The sequence below is a fragment of the Amblyomma maculatum genome, chromosome 3 (assembly GCF_055883805.1).
Source record: "Amblyomma maculatum isolate TAMU_Amacu chromosome 3, ASM5588380v1, whole genome shotgun sequence".
Classification (NCBI taxonomy): domain Eukaryota; kingdom Metazoa; phylum Arthropoda; class Arachnida; order Ixodida; family Ixodidae; genus Amblyomma; species Amblyomma maculatum.
Window position 1 is genome coordinate 123,291,740 of NC_139346.1, and position 20,875 is coordinate 123,312,614.

General features: G+C 43.4%; 1 protein-coding gene and 1 pseudogene across 2 annotated transcripts; one reads left to right on the forward strand and one right to left on the reverse strand.

Moving 5' to 3' along the window:
• Nucleotides 1-948: 948 nt before the first annotated feature.
• Nucleotides 949-5,006, reverse strand: LOC146195925 (uncharacterized; annotated as a pseudogene). The gene is made up of 2 exons (XR_014706054.1): nt 4,756-5,006; nt 949-4,567 (listed from the first exon to the last, which is right to left on the reverse strand). The product of XR_014706054.1 is annotated as an uncharacterized LOC146195925 (transcript).
• A 903-nt stretch (nt 5,007-5,909) lies between these two features.
• Nucleotides 5,910-20,656, forward strand: LOC146195926 (techylectin-5A-like). Its single transcript, XM_084597963.1, has 6 exons — nt 5,910-5,981; nt 7,851-8,053; nt 8,778-8,920; nt 9,280-9,385; nt 17,462-17,629; nt 18,345-20,656. The coding sequence occupies exons 2-6, from the start codon at nt 7,912-7,914 to the stop codon at nt 18,617-18,619; spliced, it is 834 nt and encodes a 277-aa protein (XP_084454089.1). The 5' UTR covers nt 5,910-5,981; nt 7,851-7,911; the 3' UTR covers nt 18,620-20,656.
• The last annotated feature ends 219 nt before the right edge of the window (nt 20,657-20,875 follow it).

The following is a 20,875-nucleotide window of genomic DNA, read 5'->3' on the forward strand; positions in this document are numbered from 1 at the left end:
ATAAAATATCAGGGTAAGTACACACACACACTGAAATATAAATACTAAGGAATAATAATAATAATAATATTAATAATAATAAAAGTCTGACATTAGAGGCTTATAAAGGTTTTCATATAGGTAACACTTTTTGCCGACGGACGCACACACGCACGCACGGGCGCACATTCATGAGCCTATAGCGGTTTCAACTTGGCTTTAATTGGCATGCGTTCGTTGCAGTGCCGATTCAAGTGTGGGACTGGATGTAACACGTCGCTCCTCCCGCGTGGAGTTCTCATTTACGGGACATTCTGACACAAGTCGGAGGGACTTTAAGCGAATTCGATGCACACGACCTTGGTAGATTTTTTTCCCATCGCGCGCCCGCCTTCTCCTATGACGGCATGGATTTGATAGAATGCGCCATGACGTCAGCGGCCGCGGTTTCCATAGCAACCGCGTTGACATAACGTTAGACAAAGAGAACTAAGATACGTCGTCACAGGTTGATTACTTTGTAAATAATGTATACAGCTCTTTTCCACGTTTAAAAGAGTGAAATAAATATCATGCAGAAGAAAGAACCCGGCGTCGCTTAGTCTGTAACACTCTCGGTTGGTGATCGAAAGGTTAGGAGTTTGATTCCCGCTATAGCACGATTTTCTTTCTCAAAGGTTAGCTGGCGTTGTGTGTGAGGAAGCGCAAATTAAGGGCGCACAGAAACGCCTTGATCGAGCGCCGGGCGGGTTTAGCGTCGTATATGCGTGAACCGCCTGGTGAACCATTACCTCCTGAACAGCTTTCAGGCCTGCGCGTCACGTGACGCGATTTCAATGACGTCACTGCGCACCGGCCGAGGGGCGCGAGCGATTGCCGCGCGCTCGCCTTGCGGTAACTTATGCCACAGACAGGCTCGTCGACCGCCAGGTCCGCGCGATTTATCAGGGTAAAGACAAATAATTAGGATTCGAAGCAGAATTATACATATTTATTTATCAATGCAGACTCTGTCCGTATGGATATTCACAGATATTTACGACTACACATCGTTCGCGGCCAAAATACATGACCGACAGAAAACGATATTGTGCAGTAATGTAGACGAATGTTGCTTTTTATACTGCGTGCTATAAAATCGTAAACAACTGACAGCGGAAACAAGTTGTTGCTGCGATAAGAGGTACACACAGTTACAATGCCAAAAACAGTCATCTGTATATTAAAGTAGGCCCTGTGGCACGGTACGAGTCTCAGATGAATGAGAGGAAGCAGAACATAGCCCATTGCAATGCCAAGAGGAAGAAAACGAAACCATACTCGCATCTTTACTCTAGGTTAGACGAAAATATTATTTCATACATTTTTCAGAGTAGATGGCCGCACTTCAATGGCATAAAACACAGTATATTACTTTGTAGAGTCAAAGACAAGCGAAGAAACCACTCTACATTAAACACACTTGTGACTAAGCTGTGGACTAGGTTATAATAAATAGGTGACAGAAAGAACCACTCATTTCACTGTTGCAGGTAGAAGAATGCGCAAGGAATCCACTGCACAAACTGCACTGCAAAATAATATAGATTCTAATACAATAATACGTAATAGAAAATGCAACAATAATACAATAATAGACACTGCACAAGAAGAGCACATTCAGACAAAAGGTGTGACAAGTCATTCATCTACCACAGTAGGCACTGTCTGAGGTTGAGCTCAGTAAGAAAAAACAGCATTGTACTTAATTGCCAAAATACTATAAAATTTTAGATTAAAAACAAAGAACCGTCTGTTAAACTCTGGGCTAGAAAACATGCATGAGGCAAACAAAAGAAGGCTCATTGCACTACAACAGGCAGAAGTTCGCCAAAGAAATCACATGAGGAAACTGCAATAAAATACCTGAAGTGCAATTTAAAATAATTAAATGTGCGGTGTACAAGTTATGGAAAATTACTTTTCAAGAAAGACTTGGACTTCTCTGTTTTTTGTCTTCTGTTTTTTTATAATATCAAGTTGATCATTCCTTTGTTCCCATAAGTTGTTAAGCAATATGTTTGCTGCACAGTTTACAAAAAGTGTCACAAGGAGCTCGCAGGCATGCCTATTTTCACATGCATCTATGTCCTCAAGCCTCGGTAAGAGTAGAGCGTCAGTTGCCGGACGACAGTCCTTTAGTTGGGCCCATGGAGAAATTGTGTGCAGGCACTGTTTTCACAAGCTTAGTAACTGCAACCTCTGTGTACATGACTATTGTAATCACTAGGGCAGAGGGAAATTTGAGTCCACCTTGGTCAAGTTGTGCGATTAAGGAATGGGTGTCTACTTCCATTTCCGTCTAACTTCCGGCAAAAACCATGTGTCCACGGGAAGTTTCACACTTCAAAACTTTCATTTTAGCATGCGCACAATACACGCCAACATAACCAATGACTGTCATTCGTTCTCTATGTGCATCAAGGTCAGTGCCCCCCACTTGAACACTAAAGGATTTTCCTACATCTCTGATACTGTTTCTGTCTTCGATGTTTCTGGAGTCATCAGTGCTCATCTTTGGCAGGACATTTTGAAGACGAATCCTGCCCTCTATCTCACAAAGCTTTCAAACAGATATGTGGTACTGCCCACCAGCCATTTACCAGTACTTTCTAAAGCTACTCTCGAAAGGATCCGTTTGAACTTTCCCTAGTAGGGCGTACTTAAAATGAAGTTCACTTAAGCTGTACTTTGCCAATGCTAGTAAGGATTGAGCAGATAGCCTTAGGACACTGAATGTGTCCATGGTAAGGACGCAGTGTCATGCGCATAAAATTCCCAGACATCAAGCCAGGTAATGAAACCATTCAGAAAAACTACTTTTGGGTCATCTGTACTGCAAGACTAGTGTTCTTCGCAATCATTACGATGATGGAAGCCTTTAATTCGCGCTTTTACGTTGGCAATACTCTACCAGCGAAGATTGATTTTTATGAAATCTGCTGCTGCTGCCGCATGTTAAAAATCAGCTTCACCACTGTGAGCTGCCAGGGCTGTGGCTAATTAAGTGCGGATTAAAAATCTACAGTACCAGCTTCACATATTGCCATTCGAAATTGCTCGGAATAAGTTATTTGGATGTCAAGCCATACCCAGACTTTATCGGTACAGATGACTCCTCTTTATGCAAATCTCCCAAAATATTAAATGAGGCAGTTATTTTGCATTCAGGACGAACATCATGGGTTGAAAGCTCAAAGCGTGGGTAGAAAAAGCAAGCCCCCGCATTTTCATGATCCAGCCAATTGTTTCTGATACACTTCAAAAGATGTACAGCAGCTACCACACAAAATAATGGCCGATCTGGATCTGCCGGATGTGGATAAAAATGGCGAAGCACTGACGTTGGCAGAAACATCTTCATTGCTTTTCTGTTTAGAAACTTACTGTCACAAACAACGGCTGTGACCCTGTACCCGTTCTCTTCCAAGCGTGCGATCACCTTCTTCAGTATAGCATGAAGTTGGTCACCCTGTATGATTTTTACCGGAAGATTGTGTGCTACCTCCTTGAATGAGCTCAGCAGACTTTGCATCATAAACACGTGTACAGATGTGGCTGCCTCGCTGCAGGTCACTGCAGCACCACATATGCTGCCCCCCTTATAATCAAAACAAGGCTTGATATGAATTCGTCAAGCATCAACGTCACAGTCGTTTCATGTGGTTGCAGATGTTTAAATATCTGGGAAACGTACTGAAGAAAAGTTGCATCACAAGAATCAATTTCTGGGCACATTTGTAAAGCTGAGTACACTTTCCTAATAGTGCTCGAATGGAGCAAGGCTAGTGTACTTGTTCTTCTCAAATACTTGTAGGCATGCGGCGATATTGTGTGGAGAATTCATGCAAACACGATTAACTGTGTGATGCACTGAATACGCTCTGCAGAGAGTAGTGTTAGCTGTTCCTTTAAACATTTCACAGCCCTTTCTTGTTTTCATTAGTGCTTGCTTCTAACTTGTCTAGAAAAAGTTTAGTGCAAGCGACAGGCGGCGAGAACTACAACGCTCGCCAGACAGCATGCACAGGTTGTTCAAAATTTCCAACAATGAGCTTACTTTACGAACCAAGTCTGGTACAACAGCGCGACCACCTTTCTCGATCGCGGATCCTTGGAGGTTTTCCAACACTGTCAATGACGCCTTCAACCAATTTTCACGATCGTTGGTGATGTTAAAATCATCGTGAATTTTTCTTTATGAATCACAGTCTACTGCACTGACATTGAGACCACTTGTAGGCGCGCCTTTAGTTCTTTGAGTGACGAAAATTGGCCTCTCTCCTGCTCCGCTTCATATGACGCCAGTGATCTTTTCTCCGCACGGGCAAGTTGGGAAGATTCTAGTCGGCTCCTTTTAGCGTTAGGTGCTTCTCTCTTGCTGTTGTGTGGTGCGGAAAGGTACGAAGGGCAGTTGAGAAATACGGTAGGCACCGATACACGACGCATCCGCGGTACTGGCAATCGAACTGTAAGAACATCCTGTTCTTGGATTCGTGTACGATGTCGTCGTCTCGATGCATGAAGCATCGAAATAATCGGCGCAAACCTGCACGAACGTACAAATGTTTTGTAAACATCTAGAAATCCACTTAATAAAATATTTATGGTAGCCCTGTTTGCAATAAAGAAATGCGGCCACAATAAGTCTATCTTGGCATCGGAAGTATCATAATAATAGTGCTGATTAAGTAAAAGCTACCAGGAGCATATAACAGTACCATAAAAATTACTTACGTTAGTGGACGAAGTGGGCACGAAGTCCTTCCTTGTAATGGCGCGTAATCACTTCTTGAAACTGTCGTCGTTTTTTGGGAAAGAAAACACTTGTATCTTCCTGCTCGCATCGTAATTGCTGGTGAACCCCGACACACAACACTTATTCGGCATTTTAGTATCCACGCAACATCACACACTTAAGCAAAATTGCAGCAAAACGACGAGAGACGACAGGCGCGACCACGCCGCAGCAACCAACCGGCCCGCGCGACGCAGGGAGCGTGAAAGAAAGAGCAGCAGGGGCTTAAATCATGTCGCTGGCGATGTGGCTTCTGCAAGTGTCAGCCTGCCGGACTTGACGTCAAAATTTTGGGCGCAGGCCTGAAAGCTGTTCAGGAAGTAATAGGTGAAGTCATCGGTCATGATCGGACAGGACATCATCATGACGTGAAATTGTCCAAAATAAGCGATAGCTCTCTCTCCTGTCAGATAAATATTGAGCAGCAACGGAAACCACTACTTTGCATCTAATAGGCGCACATTAGAGAGAAAAAATTATTTCAAACTGCGTATATTGTCGATCTATCACTTTAGGAAGTTTTTTAGTGGCATTTAGGAACACAGACCCTTTTCTTGCTGTTGTCTGCTTTTGCGCCTGCGCTACTATGGCTTTCGCACTCTACTTTCGCGCCTCGAGATGATGTTAAAGCAGAGGAGACAGTTTAGTAATGACACTCTGAGTTGCCGAAAAAAAAATGCGACTGTCCCAAGTAGCATACCGGCACATGGTTCTTAGCGCACACATGGTGACTGCAGTGCAGCGCCCTCAGTTTTCCCTCTAGGTACGAGTAAGAAACTCTATGCCTCCAGGCTATTGCGTCATTGCGTGTACCCCCTTTGTTTGTACATCGTTTCGAAGCAGTGTTAGATTTCAATGGCAACATATGCGTCTAGTTTTGTTGTCCTATCGCGACACTGTGTCGCGAGTAAGCAATGGCTTCACAGTAAGAGACACCAACCTCACATTTCACATACCCCTAGCTGAGATAGCGAAATGAAGTGTTTTCCATTTGAGGGTGTTCAAGTGCCGGTGCATTACTGATAATTTGATACTTTATCAGATAGCAAGCGACACTATAAAAGCTTTAAGGATGCCCCCCATTCCACTCGAGGCCCTGGTACGCTGCTGAGAATGCGTCTCGTCGCTTGAAGTAGCGAAGTCTGACGTGCACAAGTGAGTTTAGGTAAGCTGACCGTTGGCCTCTCTTGTTGTGTAGCGAAAGCCTCCTCTTAGCTCGGAAGATATCTCTGAATAATGCTCAGGTTCCTACTACTGTGAGCGTGTTTTACATGCAGGATCCTATATCACAGAACAAACCCTGCTCAGCCATCGGCCTTCGGGTCCCGCTGCCAGTCCCCGAAGGACTTCCTCCCTATGTTTAGTGCTTTTTATATGGTGACCCACCTTCTGGACACTTCTAACCTTCTATCATACAGGAGCGGGTCTGTTGGCCGCGGATGCTCGAAATGATTAGATATGTATCCCGCTGTGGGCAGTGTCAGTTTCCCGAACACTCGACCAGTGTTTCTTGCTTCAACCTGTAATGCCTCCAAAAGCAAATTTTTAGAAAATTGCGGTCGACGTGTTTCATTCTTTTTCAAAGTTCTATCAAGGTCACTAGCTTCTGCCTGGCTCTTGGTGCGCCGACAATTTGTCTCTGTAAAGATATGTCACATTGTAACATCTCAAACGCCGCATGTCACTAAAAAGTATAGAGATATAGCGTGATACGAGTGTTCGATCACTAAAAGTTAAAATTGGTTTTGTATGAAACGCGTCACAAAAAAGCTCAAGGAGACACATCGGACCCGTTAACAGCGACATTGAGAGAGCATTTAGGTGTAGTTCTGTTGTAGCTGTTATTTCATAGGTTTCTTTTGAGACAAACTTTGTGACAACAGTGTAGTTGTCTTGATCCATGATTACTGAGTCTTACCTGTGACAGTCTCATGTAGTCCGCTGAGCACTGTGACATGTCTTCCGTTGCTGTGGAGACAGCCAATCTGTTAATATATCCTTCCTTTTGACCTTTGACCTTGACAGTTGTTTGACTTTGACCTTTTTACCTTTGAATTCGACTTTTGATCTTTACTACTGCGCACACGCTTTGGTGGCACAATCTAGTTACAGCGCTCATGAGGCGCTAAAAGCATTCCCATTACAAGGACTGCAAATGTAGCTATCGCCGTAGCTGTGGAAAACTTCGTCAAAACCCACATAAGTGTTTATAATTGGTTCGTCAGCAAGCTGCTCTTCAACGTTGAGTCGTCTCAACGTTTTAGTGTCGTAAGCTCTTTGCAGTAAGCTCTTGAAGAATAAACTTGGCAGACAATTAAACAAACGTGTATGACGGGTATGACTATAAAGCAGTACATTGCCACACGTAAAATTAACTCAAGTGATGTTTCCCATATGTATTAATGTTCTTTCTGCTAATGTGTGCCTTTTTATGTGAGTGTATATGCCGCATATACTGGAATGCTGCATGTGACTTCAAGAAGCGGTATATACCCCGAAACCTCCCTTCCGAAGCATGCATTTGGAGGTGCATATGTCGCTGGTACAAATTTCAGTCTCAAGACGGCCGCACAGTTGTACAACGGGTACAGGTTACACGCGACAAAATATTCTGTTACGTCACTCGGTTTGTTGTACGACAACATATTTATACACAAGAGCGATACGGATGCAGGAGATCTTGGGTCACATGCTTTTTGGCCTGTTGAGAGTACCTATACACGAACGGCATGCAGGATTTTCTCAATTTGTGGTGACCTCGGACGCGAACGGCTCTTGAGGTATGCACTGAGGCATCATGAATGTTAGGCTTGCTGCGTGCAAGTAAGGCCCACCTGATGACGTCAGTCTATTTTTCTTGCCACCGCTTAACTTTTATGACCATCTCTAGGGCCCGAACGATTCCTGGTACCGGTACAACTACCGCTTTTGAATTAGTAAGGGAGGCATTTGTCATTGGTAGTGCGACCAATATTATAAAGCAAAATGATATTAAAATTTTGGTGACGGGTATATGTACTCCGATTGCTTACAGACCTCAAGCAATATCAAGACGTACCTAGCAATACCAAGACCAAACAATACCAGCACTCACTATGGAACGCTGGCTTCTCTGCATCTACGTGGTGGCAGCCGTTGCCGCTATTGTTGTACAGTCAGCTACTGTGTCTAGACTACCCATTGAACAGGCGGAGGAACGTGTGCGGGAGCTTAACAAACTACTTGCAGAAATTAAAGGTAAGCATTATGCCATCTTTACTGAGCGTCTCTGTTACAAAATGTACGTTGAGGTCTGCGTCTCACCTCTAGTCGCCAAAAGTCTACAAATGAAAGTAAACGAGTTACAACATAACACAACGCAACACAATACAACGAGAACTTCTTTGTGAGTATAAGTTACTTGCTTAGACAAAGACTTCATTTTATTGAATGGACGTGTTCGGCTCTGCTTCGTTTGACGCAGTAACAAGACGCTCGCTAAAAGGTATCGCAGAGTTTAAGAAAGCGGTATCAAGAGGAAAGCTAAGGAAATAGGCAAAACAGGAAGGAAGCCAAACTAATGCTTGCGCAATTATTTGTGGTAAAAAGATCAAACGTGTTACATTAAAAAGACACTTTCAGGGGTTGCTTAGCTCTTTGGAGGTTGACCTACGCGGGGCTTAGAGACAGGGAGAAGGGTAAGAAGCTACAGTTATAGCAATTTCACAGAACAGCAAATGACAGAAAGCAGGAACAAAAAGCAGTTATTGAAGTGGGAAAACATTGTACCGAGATTACAAAAACAGAGTGCCTACGCAAACAAGCGTTACTGGGTAGAAACCTCTAGACCCAGAGATGGGAGGGGGGTCGCAGCTGTTATTTATTTCAGCGTGGCAGATTCAACAATTTTATTTTTGAGGTGACATCTATTTTAATGTTTCAAGCTCTCTGTGCAAGCTCTATTTCTTGAAATTCATTTCAGGCAGCGTTCGGCCCAGGCACTGTACGAACCTGTTGTACGCTGGGCAGCGCAGGAGTGGCGTCTACACCGTGTTCCACAAAGCATCAGGGCCGTCAGGACAGAGCGTGTACTGCGATATGGACACCGACGGTGGCGGTTGGACGGTGAGGCCCTTTTCCTAAAGTATTCTCTTTTCACCACTCTGCGGTACAGTAAGTGACTTTCATTAAGTGAAAAGCTGAAGCTCATTAAGTGAAAAGCTGAAGTAGCCTGGGATTTGTGTTTAAAACTGGGAAATTCCTGGTTGCTTGGCGTGTTTAAACAATCTCGTCGCAGGCGTTACTGCGGTTTTAAACCAAACATTAGCTCTGCGGGCTAAAAAAAGAAAAAAATATTCAATTGCAACAGAAAGCCAAAGGACATTCGTTTTGCCTTATAGGCATAGAACGGCCTCATGAGTTGCATGGTTTACTCCACACATGCGGTATGTTTAGAGATGCTTAGGTGTTTCTTTTGCCTGCAGGTGATCCAAAAGAGAGGGCAGTTTAGAAACAAAGTGTTCTACTTCCGCCGAAATTGGACAGAGTACGCTAACGGGTTTGGCGACCCATCAGCAGAGTACTGGATTGGTAAGTTTGCCAGCATTCATTTATGATCCATTTTTGAGCGAACGAGGCAGCTTGACAGGAGAACTCGCCTGAGAAGACCACGACTAGAACCAAAACCGGGATGCTAGAAGAGAACGAATCCTATACCCAGGACTTGGTCCACGCGCTAATTAAAGCATGTGGCTCTCCGGCCCTCCGTGGTGTCTATGGGGACGCGACGGTATAGTTTAATTTGTAGGCAAGAAGGAATTACCACTATTGACCGGCAACACCAAAGTTGTTTCTTTTGCGTAAACAGTGAATTCTTCTGGGAAGGTGGGATGGAGAGGCGGGGGCAAGCGGCATGCCGTACAGTATGCCGATTTTCTGCAGGAAAGGTTTAGCAGAAATGAACAGAAGGATACCGTCAGATGAGCCGTGGAAGGCTTTGAAGTGGCAACAATACACATGACTCTACTTGAAGATCCTGGGTTTTCTTCTAGGTCAGAAGATGGGGATCCTTCTATTGGAAGGTTATTATTATATACTCTAAACTTAGAGCAGGGCTTATCAGCCATGAATATGTCGGGACCTCTTACGGGCCAAAGAAACCGAAGAGACAGGAGGAGGGGGGGGGGGGGGGGGGAGGGAGACTAGTGCAGACGTCTGCCGCTGTTACAGGTCCAGGTCGCGGAATCGTCATTTAGGGAAGGCTAAACTAGCTTCTTAAAATGCACTTATTGCGCCAGTGCACCACGGCCTGCGGAGGACAGGCAAAATAATTTCTAGGAGACTTTGCACTCTAAAGTGATGAAAGGCGAGAGCCTGAGTGCTGCATTCTGTTACGCGACTGTTGCACATGTAGCGATGCATGCTGCTACTAGTAAAGCGAGCGATTACTCTTTCACATTCTGCGAGTGCATTCATTCAGTGAATTCTGCTTGGCAGCGACGAGATCGTGCTCCTTGTATCTTCGCACGTTTACTGTTGTCTGGTTGATTTTGCCCGATGCACGATATAATTAGTAATGAGGTAATTAACTGTAAGTATTAGTAATTAATAATTATATAATCAAGAATGAGTACTTAGTAAATAATCAATGTTTAGTACATAGTAATTAAGAAGTATATCATTAGTCTTTAATTGCTAATTAGTAATTGATCAGTATTTAGTATTTTAAAGTAAATGAATAGAGTCATTAATTAGTAATTGATAATTGATTGGCATATGGCCATATAAGGCACGCATTCGCGCATACTGTGGTGGTGCTCTGTGATTGGTCGAAACCTCCATGACGTCATCCCGTCTCGACCCATCAGAGCCGCCGCAAAAGCGTGACACTTTTGCTGGCGACAAAGATGAGGCAATAAAGTAAGAAAGAGGCATTGCGCCTTCGGCGCCGTTATGCATGTCGCCTCTCATCGTCGCGTCGCTCGCTCGTCGAACACAGCTCCGTTCAGCAGGGCAGCCAGAGCTACAGCTTCACCAATACCGGCATCAACAAACACCGTGGCCGTTCGCCCTTCCTCAATTTAGCGCACGCTATTTCTCTTTGCTTCGAGAAACTGTCCTTTTTTAACCGGCGCTCTTTTCACCCTGCAAAACTGTTTCTAGCCAAGAAAGCGCTATCGCACGACCTTTATTTTTTTTTCGTGCGTTGGCACCGAAAATTCCTTCGCGGATACCTTTTGGGAAACACGAATTTGGGCGATTAATATGTGCAATCCCGTTTCTTGTGTTATAGGATGAGAGAGAAAGTGAGGAGTTTTGTTATGGATTGCTGACTATGCCTACCCCTAAAATAGAAAGTATTAGAAGAGGTATGAATATTTTACAGAGTTCAAAGAATAAAAAAAGTTCAAAGGCCGCTTAGGGTAGCTGTTTCCAATATAGATTTGTGGATACTTCCGCTCGTCAACTGAGGATAAGGAAGCAGAGACAGAAAATGGACACATGAAGGATAAAACAAACATGTTTCTTTGCCTAATCTCCTTCTTTAGGAGGATTTCTTTATCCTCTCTGCGGGTGATTTGCTTGCCGTGCGGCCTTTGCATATGTCTTCCAGTAAATTTTACATATGGCCATCAACAAATTGATTTGTAAAAGCCTGCATGACTGACCAGATTTGCAATGAGTCAAATGTTTCGCGTATTCTACCGATGCTATATATAGATACACGCTAGAGACGCTCTGAGCAGTTTTCTATCATCTGTTTGATGGCGTGGATATGTCTTGAATATGTGTCTGTCGATCCTATGGTTGAACGAAGTCGAGGGCTGCTTTGGTTCAATTAGCGAACACCTTAGTAAATACATTGTTCCTATCGGGTATTAAGCTAACAGCTCTTTATATGCGAAACAGTGTTCCCATTTTCCTCTTCTTCATATGGCGCGATGGCCTCAATGCATCTATGATTGTTCACTCTTTCGTTTTATAATGCTCTTTTAACAATTATATGTTTGCCTTCACTGCTATACTCCAAATGTTCCTCTTGTTTGTGATTTCGTTTTTTTGCTCCCTTCTTATGTATTGAACCGCCTATGGGTCCTTAAGGGAAAAAAAATGATATGATGAAAATGTAATGTTTCAAGTCCTCGAGTTGCAATTTCTTATTGATGGACATAATTTTAACGTTCTACCAAGATTGTGATATGTCTAAGTCGCGATGCTTTATTTTATAGGGTGGCCACTTTTCTGACACGACCTCTCAAGCCTCGTTGAAGAAATAGCTGTTACCTGATCGCAATGAGTTGTTTTTACACTTCTTATTGCTTCGGATGCTTTCTTCACTTCTCTCTTGTCTAACCTCAAAAGTCGTGATTGGTATGCACTAATGCCGCTGTCGTTACTGTCGTGATCACTTCGCCTAAATACTCTGACTCCCTCATTGATTCTGCAACGACATTTGCCGCCTTCTTTCTGAGTTCATTAATCTGATTTATGCCTATTCCTAGGTTCCTCTTTACCGCTTTTAAGCCACCACCGTTATTTAGATCGTATTCAATTCTTTTCATTCCTGCTCAACTCACCCTGACAATATTTTTTTTTCAGTGTAGTATATCTAATTTTCGATTCCATCGCTCCACCTGTGACGTCAAAACTTATCGAATTTCGCCTTCCGTCCCCGGCAGGACAGCTGGGTTCTCAGCTGAATGGGAGGCTGAAAAGGCTTAAAGGCTTAAGAAGATGCCACAAATCGTATATGCCACGTACAAGTCAAAATACGTGAGCCGATAATTTTCCTGCAATTTATTTAATCTTGCCGTTTTCGCTGCGACATATTTAATTTGACCACTCAGAAAACAACAACAAAAAAACAAGAAAAAGAAAGCTGAAGGGAGCCCGCATCAGAAACGTTTTACCGGTCTTAAAGCCAACTGAAAGGAAAATAACAGAAGGAAAGGGTTAAAGTAAACCATAGCTAAGTCCAAAGACATTGTTCAAGGAGAACAAACACATATATTCCAGTTCGAGTCCACAAGAGAGCCCAAAGAGAAGAACGTAGGCATGCGGAGGGTGTCAGGCAGAGCTGCAAAACAGAAAATTAAGGAACAAATAGCGAACTCGAATAAGAGCAGGAATAGAATTACAAGGAATGACTGAGAAGAAAAAATGAAGTACATACATACGAGAAGACGGAGTGCAATGTGTACAGTACACAGACATGAAATAAAGGAAGCTTGTTGGTAAGCTAGTAGAGAAAGAAACAATTGAATAAAAAACAGCAGAGCAGAAAAAAAAGGAAAACAGTTGAGGAAAAGAGTACAAATGAGAAGAGAGAAGGAGACCGTCAAAATTGAGCACAAAATGCTTATATAAAAGAGGGATGGGCCAATGCAAAAATGAAAGGTGGAAAATTCGAGCATGCCAGTCATAATATACGGCACTTTGGGAGCGGTACCACGAAGAAGCCACGAAGAAGAAGACAGCAAAGAGGAGCAAAATAAATAAAAACAAAATTACAAGGTCAGAAAGCCCGAACAAATCAGGCAAAAAAAAATAAACAAACAGAAAGGGCGACGATCGGCGAGTTTAGACTTTCGCGCACATTCTTCATCTGGACCATGGTGGGAGCAACAGGGGAGCTCCAAATGCACGCAGTGCAGGAGCCCAGAGAGCTGCTCAGCCTGGAAGAGTCCACACTCGCCAGGGGCAACACGTGTTCACGTGTCCATTATCTTCGACAATTCGCCTGGCGCTCCCATGGAACAGCGGCACGCTGACTGAAACTTTTCTACCTCAGTCCGCTTTAAAACGCACTACCTTGGTAGGACATGCCTGTTTTCGTTAAACACATGACGAGCAGGTGGAGGCTTCAATACTGCTTTATACGCAAGTAAACTAAGTTCTGAACGCAGAAGAACACGGAATGTGGTGCAGCAGAAGACACGTGGCGCTCGCCGCCTAGCAGCGGGCGTCGGCTGTGCTTCTATAATGCAATTTGGCTTGTCTTGACATTTACAGAGCCGTCCCATGATAAAATGCAGTAACAGCAGTCGCTTATTTTGCGCTGCTAGGTCGGTTGATAGACGTGGCAATGTGTGGGACCGTGTCGCGCGTTGTGTCTCACTGCAACTATGCATACGTGGTTTATTTTGCTTCTTGAAAATTTCGGCACTTGGGTGATGCAAGAAATGCGCACTTACGCGCTAAATGGGCAAGAAATGCTGTTTACGAGGCTGAAATGCCGGCTACGGATGTTGCAGCTTTTTGCAGGGGTCTCGTAGACGGAAATGGCCAGAAAACATAGCGAAAAGCCATCACGCTTGGCAACCATGTTGCCAAGTTTATTTATTGTTTGTGCGTTACGCATTTAGGCAGCAGAAGCAGTTTTACGAAACTATACTGTATAGGCTGGTGCGTCAAAACTCGCCACAACGAATTGCTTTTAATCCTATATCAATGCGCTATCTCGGACGATAGAGGATCACACTTATTAAAATTTATTGTGGTACACTGAGGACGCGGTGCGATTCAGGAAACAGAAAACGGGACTGGATAGCGTTAAATCGGTAAACTTGGTAAGGCCAATGAGACTGTTGTCCTTGCAAGGGCGTGAAGTATGAAGGACGATCTTGGTTCAAACCGCCGCATATTAAGGAATGTCATTATGTCCCAGCCCATTTTTTACGGTTTTTATGCGGCATCATGCAGCACGTGGCAACACAAAACCGACCTGCTACGGAGCAGCTTACCGACGGCTTGTGCTCGCCGATAGCCCACACAGCACATGCTTGAGCACCACACGCAAACGGTCTAGTTGTGTTCCTGTTTTCGCTTATAGCGTATTTGTATTTTAGCTTCTGTTTCAGGTATTCTGGTTTAAATGGATGCCACTTTACACTAACGACTACATCGACTGGTGTATAATGCTTGGCGTTACTGTCTTATAATAAAAATGATAAACAGAATGAAGTAGGAAATAGGGCTTGATAGCTTCCTCTGGGAATAACATCGCGCAAAATATTCCGAAATCATTTATTACACCCTTCAACTAGTACCATAACAGGATACAGGTGGGAGCTTGTGCAAAGCGCTGCTTCTCTGTGCTCACAGCTCTGAATGCCTATCCAGCTTTGTGGATTCAACATTGGAACTAACTTGAGAGATATAAAACAGCACCGCTACATAAACCGGATTTCTCATGAACCTAAAATCTCTACACACATCGAGCCAGGTTCTGAAAAAACAGCAGCTACCGACTTAAATTGCGCGGCTACACTTGCTTCCTCAAGCAGAAATATTGCATGGATAGAGGGTAGTGCTATAAAGAAATGCATCAGCATCAACAAAATCCAAGAGTGCAGATAGCCTTCCACGTGCAGAGAAGGCTCAAGCATGCCAAACTTCGAGGGTGGGTCACTTAAATTTGGAAGTCAACACTGAGTTGGCCACAGAGAAATCAGGTTGAACACAAAATGTTGTCAAATTTCTACGAAGTCGAATTTCTGGGTTAGGTGGGCAAATGAAGGGGGGTGGCCCACCTTAATATGGAAGTACCACTGAGTTGACCACACTAAATTTATGTTAGGCACCAATTTGGCAAAACGCTGACAAACTAAAATTTCTATTCTGGTGTTGCGGGGGTGTACACACTTTGGGTGTGGTCCGCCTAAATTTAGAGGCTCCTTCTGAACGTTCTATAGACTAATGTCTAATTATTTTAGGCAGATTTTTTTATTATGTTCTGGTGACCTAAAATTTCAGGCATACGTGAGGTCTGAGGTGACCTATCCTGATGCGGAGGTCACCATTGAACTGGTTATTTTCGAGTTAGGTTAGACAGCATTTGTGGTGAAATTCTGACGAGGTCAAATTTTGGGCATCCAGGGGATCCAATGTTGAGCATCCAAGGGATCCAAAATTTGCAGTTTGCCACTGGATTGGCCATACCGAAATTAGGTTAGGTACAAGTTTTAGTTAAATTCTGACGAGGTCAAAGTTTGGGGGTGGGTAATCTACATTTGGCCACCACTGAGTTGGCCATACATTGCCCCGAATTTTCTTTCAAAAGTTTGGTCAAATAAAGCTTCGGGGGTCGATGGGGTAGTTCTTGGGTAATTCTATCTCCTTGTAGACACCTTCTGCGGAGGCTTTCCGGTTCCAGAGACTATTAATGCACACATTAAAAAGTATTTTCAAGCAACTGACCTTAGAATATTTGTCGAAATCAAGCGCATGTGCTAAACTTGTCCATAGAAGCACCAGAAAAAGGAGGGACAAGAAAAAGCTCCCAGTACAGATGCTGCTTCTGAATGCCGCGTCATACGCAACTATAGTTCTCGTGGTGCCATTGGACTATCTTTCTTCCATCGTGCGCTGAATTTTATTGGGCACTCAAGACTTCACTGAGAAGGGCCTGTTATTGGCTTTTGAATGGCAGTGGCAAAGAGAACGGGATGCACGTCCTGCAGAAGACAGCGACGAGTCGAGCTAGCTTTTCGATTGCGCATGTACTGCCACCGTAGCGCCTTTGGCGCATTAAAAATGTGGAATAAACGTTGTTTCAATCAATCAATCAATCAATCAATCAATCAATCAATCAATCAATCAATCAATCAATCAATCAATCAATCAATCAATCAATCAATCAATCAATCAATCAAAGCCGTGGTGGTTGAGGGAGCGGCAAAGAAAGCACTTAAATGAGTCGGAATGCCTCGGTGACGCATTTTTAGGTGGTGTGCGGTATCGGTTTGTTCCCTTTTGGTTTTTCTCTGCTGCCCCAGTGAATGGGGCGAGAGAAAGACTAGGAGGCAGTGTTTAGTAATCGATATTTATTGCACTACATATGCTAGAGCAAAACGTTTCGCAGGAGGATAATAAGCGATTCCGTTTCTATCAACGTCTCTGGCGCGTAATTCCGTCTTCTCAACGGTAGGGCCCCGCAACTTCTTTTTCCTCACTGGTTGCCTCACAGCGAGTTAAACTGCGATTGCTATTGAGAGGTGTCTCTGAACGCAACTTAAAGGTAACATGCCGTCACTAAAGGCAGGAAATGATTATGGTGAAAATAAGTAAATAGCGTTACCGTTGTCAGAATGTCACCCTTTGGCTCTGTTCATGGCTGGTTTTGTGGCTATTAAGAATTACAACAACACATGATGAGACAAAACAAAATTATTGCTACAACATCAAGTCATGCTCGCAATCTTAGAATAGTTTATGAAGAGTTTGATGTATGCAGATGATATTGTGCTGCTAGCTGAGAGTCTGGAAGAATTGCAAACTCAAGTCAAGTATTGCGGAGACGAAGGGGATGCTCTAGGCTTCAGTTTTAGCGCATTTAAGTCGGGTCTGTTGATTTTCAACGGCCCAATTGATCAGGGTCTTAAAATACAAGGCCATGAAATACCTTACAGCCAGTGTGTTATTTGTAAAAAAAAATAATTTTATGCCACATCATCAAGTTATATACTTTGGATAACTTATATATAGAATACAATTGCAGTACGCTAAATAAAGGCCGTAATAGTTACCTTTAATTAGTTAACTGGGATTAAAATTTGAACTTTACGCTACAATGTCATCGTCGTTAAAAAGCTTTCGATGAGAAGAACATAAAAATATACAGCTAGTGATCGATCTTAGCTGTAACCGTTTTTTTTTTCATCATAGGCAACCATGCTCTGCACGCTCTGACGTCTGGCAATGAAGAGATGACTCTTCGGATTGTGCTGAGCAACAGCACAGAAGACAACGTGTCGGTCGACTACGAGAGCATCAAGGTGGACAACGAGGAGGCCCTCTTCAAGCTTCATTTGGGGAAGCATTTGGGACCAGAAGGTGCAGTCAACCTTACACGTAAACTGTTTTCGGCATAGTCGAAGAGCAGCAAAATTAGGCCATATTCGAATTAGAAACGTCAACTTTGGTTTCGCAATATTTCACTTCATTATTAAGCTTGACTAAAAACGCTCAAAATTTACAGAGATGAGGGGTTTTGATTGCAGATAAAATAGAAGAATGGATGCAACGGTCATTCTTGAAATGTCTTTGTATGCACCACTGTGAAAACGGGTTTTTTCTAATTGAATGGCGAAATCTTGGCCTCCATCTATTTCGGAGGACACAAATTGTAAAGACAAGATGAATTCTCTCCGACAAATAAGATGATGGAATACTGCGTGAAGACTGGGTGAAGCAGTTTGCAATGATATGTGGAAGACGCAAGCTGTATGTTGACCTTTGTGCCATTTTGCACTCGGTTGCATATTGCCGAAACAAATAGGGACACTGGAAATACAAAAGGCCAGACGAAATATGTTGTCTGCCTAATCTTTCCAGCGTCAGGTTAGAGTGGTTAGAATATGGATTTTGTACTAAAGGTATCGGGCAGAGAGTTTTGGAAACTTTCTGAGTCTAACTGAATAAAAAATAAAACTTCAATCCTATCCAAATTCAACTGTGACAAATAGACTTTGATATTATGCGCTTTCCAAAAGATAAGATAATGTGCTAATCTGCAATTCCATCCTGCCCGCAATGTGGTCGTTTGCAGGTTGGGACGCCATGGGGGAAGCTAACGGCCACAGCTTTTCCACCTTCGACCGCGACAACGATCCAGTAGGTCCCACAAACTGTGCAGCCACGTACCACGGAGGCTGGTGGTTTAGTCGTTGCTATGGAGCGCACCTGAACGGCCTGAACCTGAATGGCCCACACGACAGCTACGCCGATGGCATTGAGTGGAGCGTGCGAGGTAGCACGATCCGTCTGTATCATTACTCTTACCCAGAGGTTCGCATGATGATCAGACCCGCGGGTAACAGCTGAATCATTGAACTCGATGGCAAACGCTACCCTACCCTAGACATTTTCTAGCTCCCTAGCTTCTAGACATTTTTGGAGCGCACAAACATATAACTAATGTTTGTTCGATACTATCGCTACAATTTTATTGAGTAAGGCCCGTCATTCATTCAGTTCTATAAGCATATATGACGTTGCTTTGAGCGCGTGATAAGTCCGCGATGAAAAAATTGAAAGCGCTAAGCTTATTTGTTCGCTGGCTTTAAGTCTATGCTATACGAAACCCAGCTACAGCATACTGCTGTTCCTAAAGTGCAGTTTTCTCGGGAATGATGGCCATCCGACAAGAGCTTTGCAGTGGCTGCATTTTCATAGCTGCGTCCCACGCTTGCAAGTGAGACCACTAGGAAGGCACCGCATGCATTACAATGACTACAAATATCCCACAGCGCTCTACTTGCATGTAATACAAACGTCAGCAGAAGTTAGAGACCTGCCTATGAATAATTATTTGACACACGGACAGATGGTTTTATATTGCGCCAACCTTTCGCGCTCTGATCAAACTTTCTTTACAGAATCATTGAAATAGTTCTACATCTGATCGGAGTTAGGGAGTGATGCAGTGCGTTATACATGTTAAAAATGGGAGATGGTGCCTTCTAGAGCACTTACATAAGGGGCACCAGATGAGCATAGGAAGAAAATGAAGATGCAAGAAGGCTTCCAGACAATGTGGTTCGCACTTTTAAAGCGAATAACGAAACACTAGGCGAAGTTGCAGATGGCCCGCTCCAACCCTGCGAAGGCCAGTGACCGCCTAAACGGGCTAAAGCTACAGACATCCCTTTCCGTCTCTCCGAAGGCCGCTGGCCTTGCCTCTTGCATGCACGGCACGGCCGACCGAACGAGTCCCACGCAGTAGAAGGGAATCGTAATGCGAACCTGTTAGCTTCATTCCGTGCCGTTGGGTATATCGTGAGATTTTATTTAACGCGCAGCAAAGAAGATCTAGTAAACATAACTCAACATACACATTTATGATCACAGAAGCCGTCTTTAACAGTGGTTGCACCGAATCGCGTTTACTCGCATTCAGTGAAAGCATTGTATCGTTCTTCAGAGCTCGACGATGACAAAATAGCAGGGAACGATGACCATCAGTTTCGTCTATACAAGGTGCAATCAAAATTGTTGTCTATTAAAAACATCGTAAAGCTTACAGTGGGATAGATAAATCCATATTACTGTATGTTCGCACTAAATGCGCCAAACACCAGCACAAATGAAAAATCACAGTTAAATATATCGCTGGTAATTTTCTGCAATGCCAACTAACTTTACCTGCCGTATCAAAAACTCTTGCCTTTATTATTAGGCTATAAAAAATATGGTTACTCTGAAGTATTAACAATAACAAAGGCATGTGATGACTAAAACCAGGACCAAGGGCAAGATGAGTATGGAGGCTGCTTATGGCATCTGCATTTCCTCCCTATGCAATAAGACTCCATTCTGTGTATAGAACTAGAATATTGTGCTGAAAAGGGCCATCAGAAAAACGACCTATTAAAAAGCGCCTGAATTGTAGATAGGTGACAGACCTAAGCTTAACTGCTTTAATGAGCACTGCCTCGCTTCTAACCGCTCGTTTACGGTTTTCGTAAGGCATGATGCCAGTGGTTTAGCTTTCTTAGACGGTATCAGCAACTATTATTCATTATCTTGTCTGCTGCTAAACACTTGCGAATAAACACCAGTGAAGGCAGAAATCTTCGCACTCCGAAAAAGACAAATGTGCATAGAATCACGATGTACGTTCAAGGCTTGCGTTAAGTGATAGATGCAAAGTCGCTTTAATATACGTGGGCTTATTATGAAAGGAAGACGTCTGGTAATAGATTTATTTCGAATCAGAGCATGACCTATGTGCATGAGGTAACGTTTTGAGGCCCAGTTGGGCTTTAAAGCTCTATTTTCTGCTTTTTGATGTATACTTGTGTGTCACTGAGTGTATTTGCGCCTTGGACAAACACAATAAAGCAGCACATGTGAATCATATCATACTTGTTCCTTTCTCAGCGACTTTCTTTTTCAGCGTAGCATTTGCTCTCACGAGGGAAGCACACGAGCGTTCAATATTATTGCAACATGATCAGGCTATGCGATCGTTTAGTCCATAGTAAACTGTAGTTCGGTAGCATTAGATGCACTGTTATTGTTTCCAACTTAAACTTCACTAATGCAGTGAAGCCTTGAAAAAGGTTTCGAGGAGTTTCA

What these genes read in the sequence shown, in the direction of transcription:
- LOC146195926 (XM_084597963.1), top strand. Translation starts at nt 7,912, where the DNA reads ATGGAACGCTGGCTTCTCTGCATCTACGTGGTGGCAGCCGTTGCCGCT. An exon ending in ATCAGCAGAGTACTGGATTG is followed by an intron (nt 9,386 to 17,461) that starts GTAAGTTTGCCA and finishes TTTTCATCATAG; the next exon opens with GCAACCATGCTCTGCACGCT. An exon ending in GAAGCATTTGGGACCAGAAG is followed by an intron (nt 17,630 to 18,344) that starts GTGCAGTCAACC and finishes GGTCGTTTGCAG; the next exon opens with GTTGGGACGCCATGGGGGAA.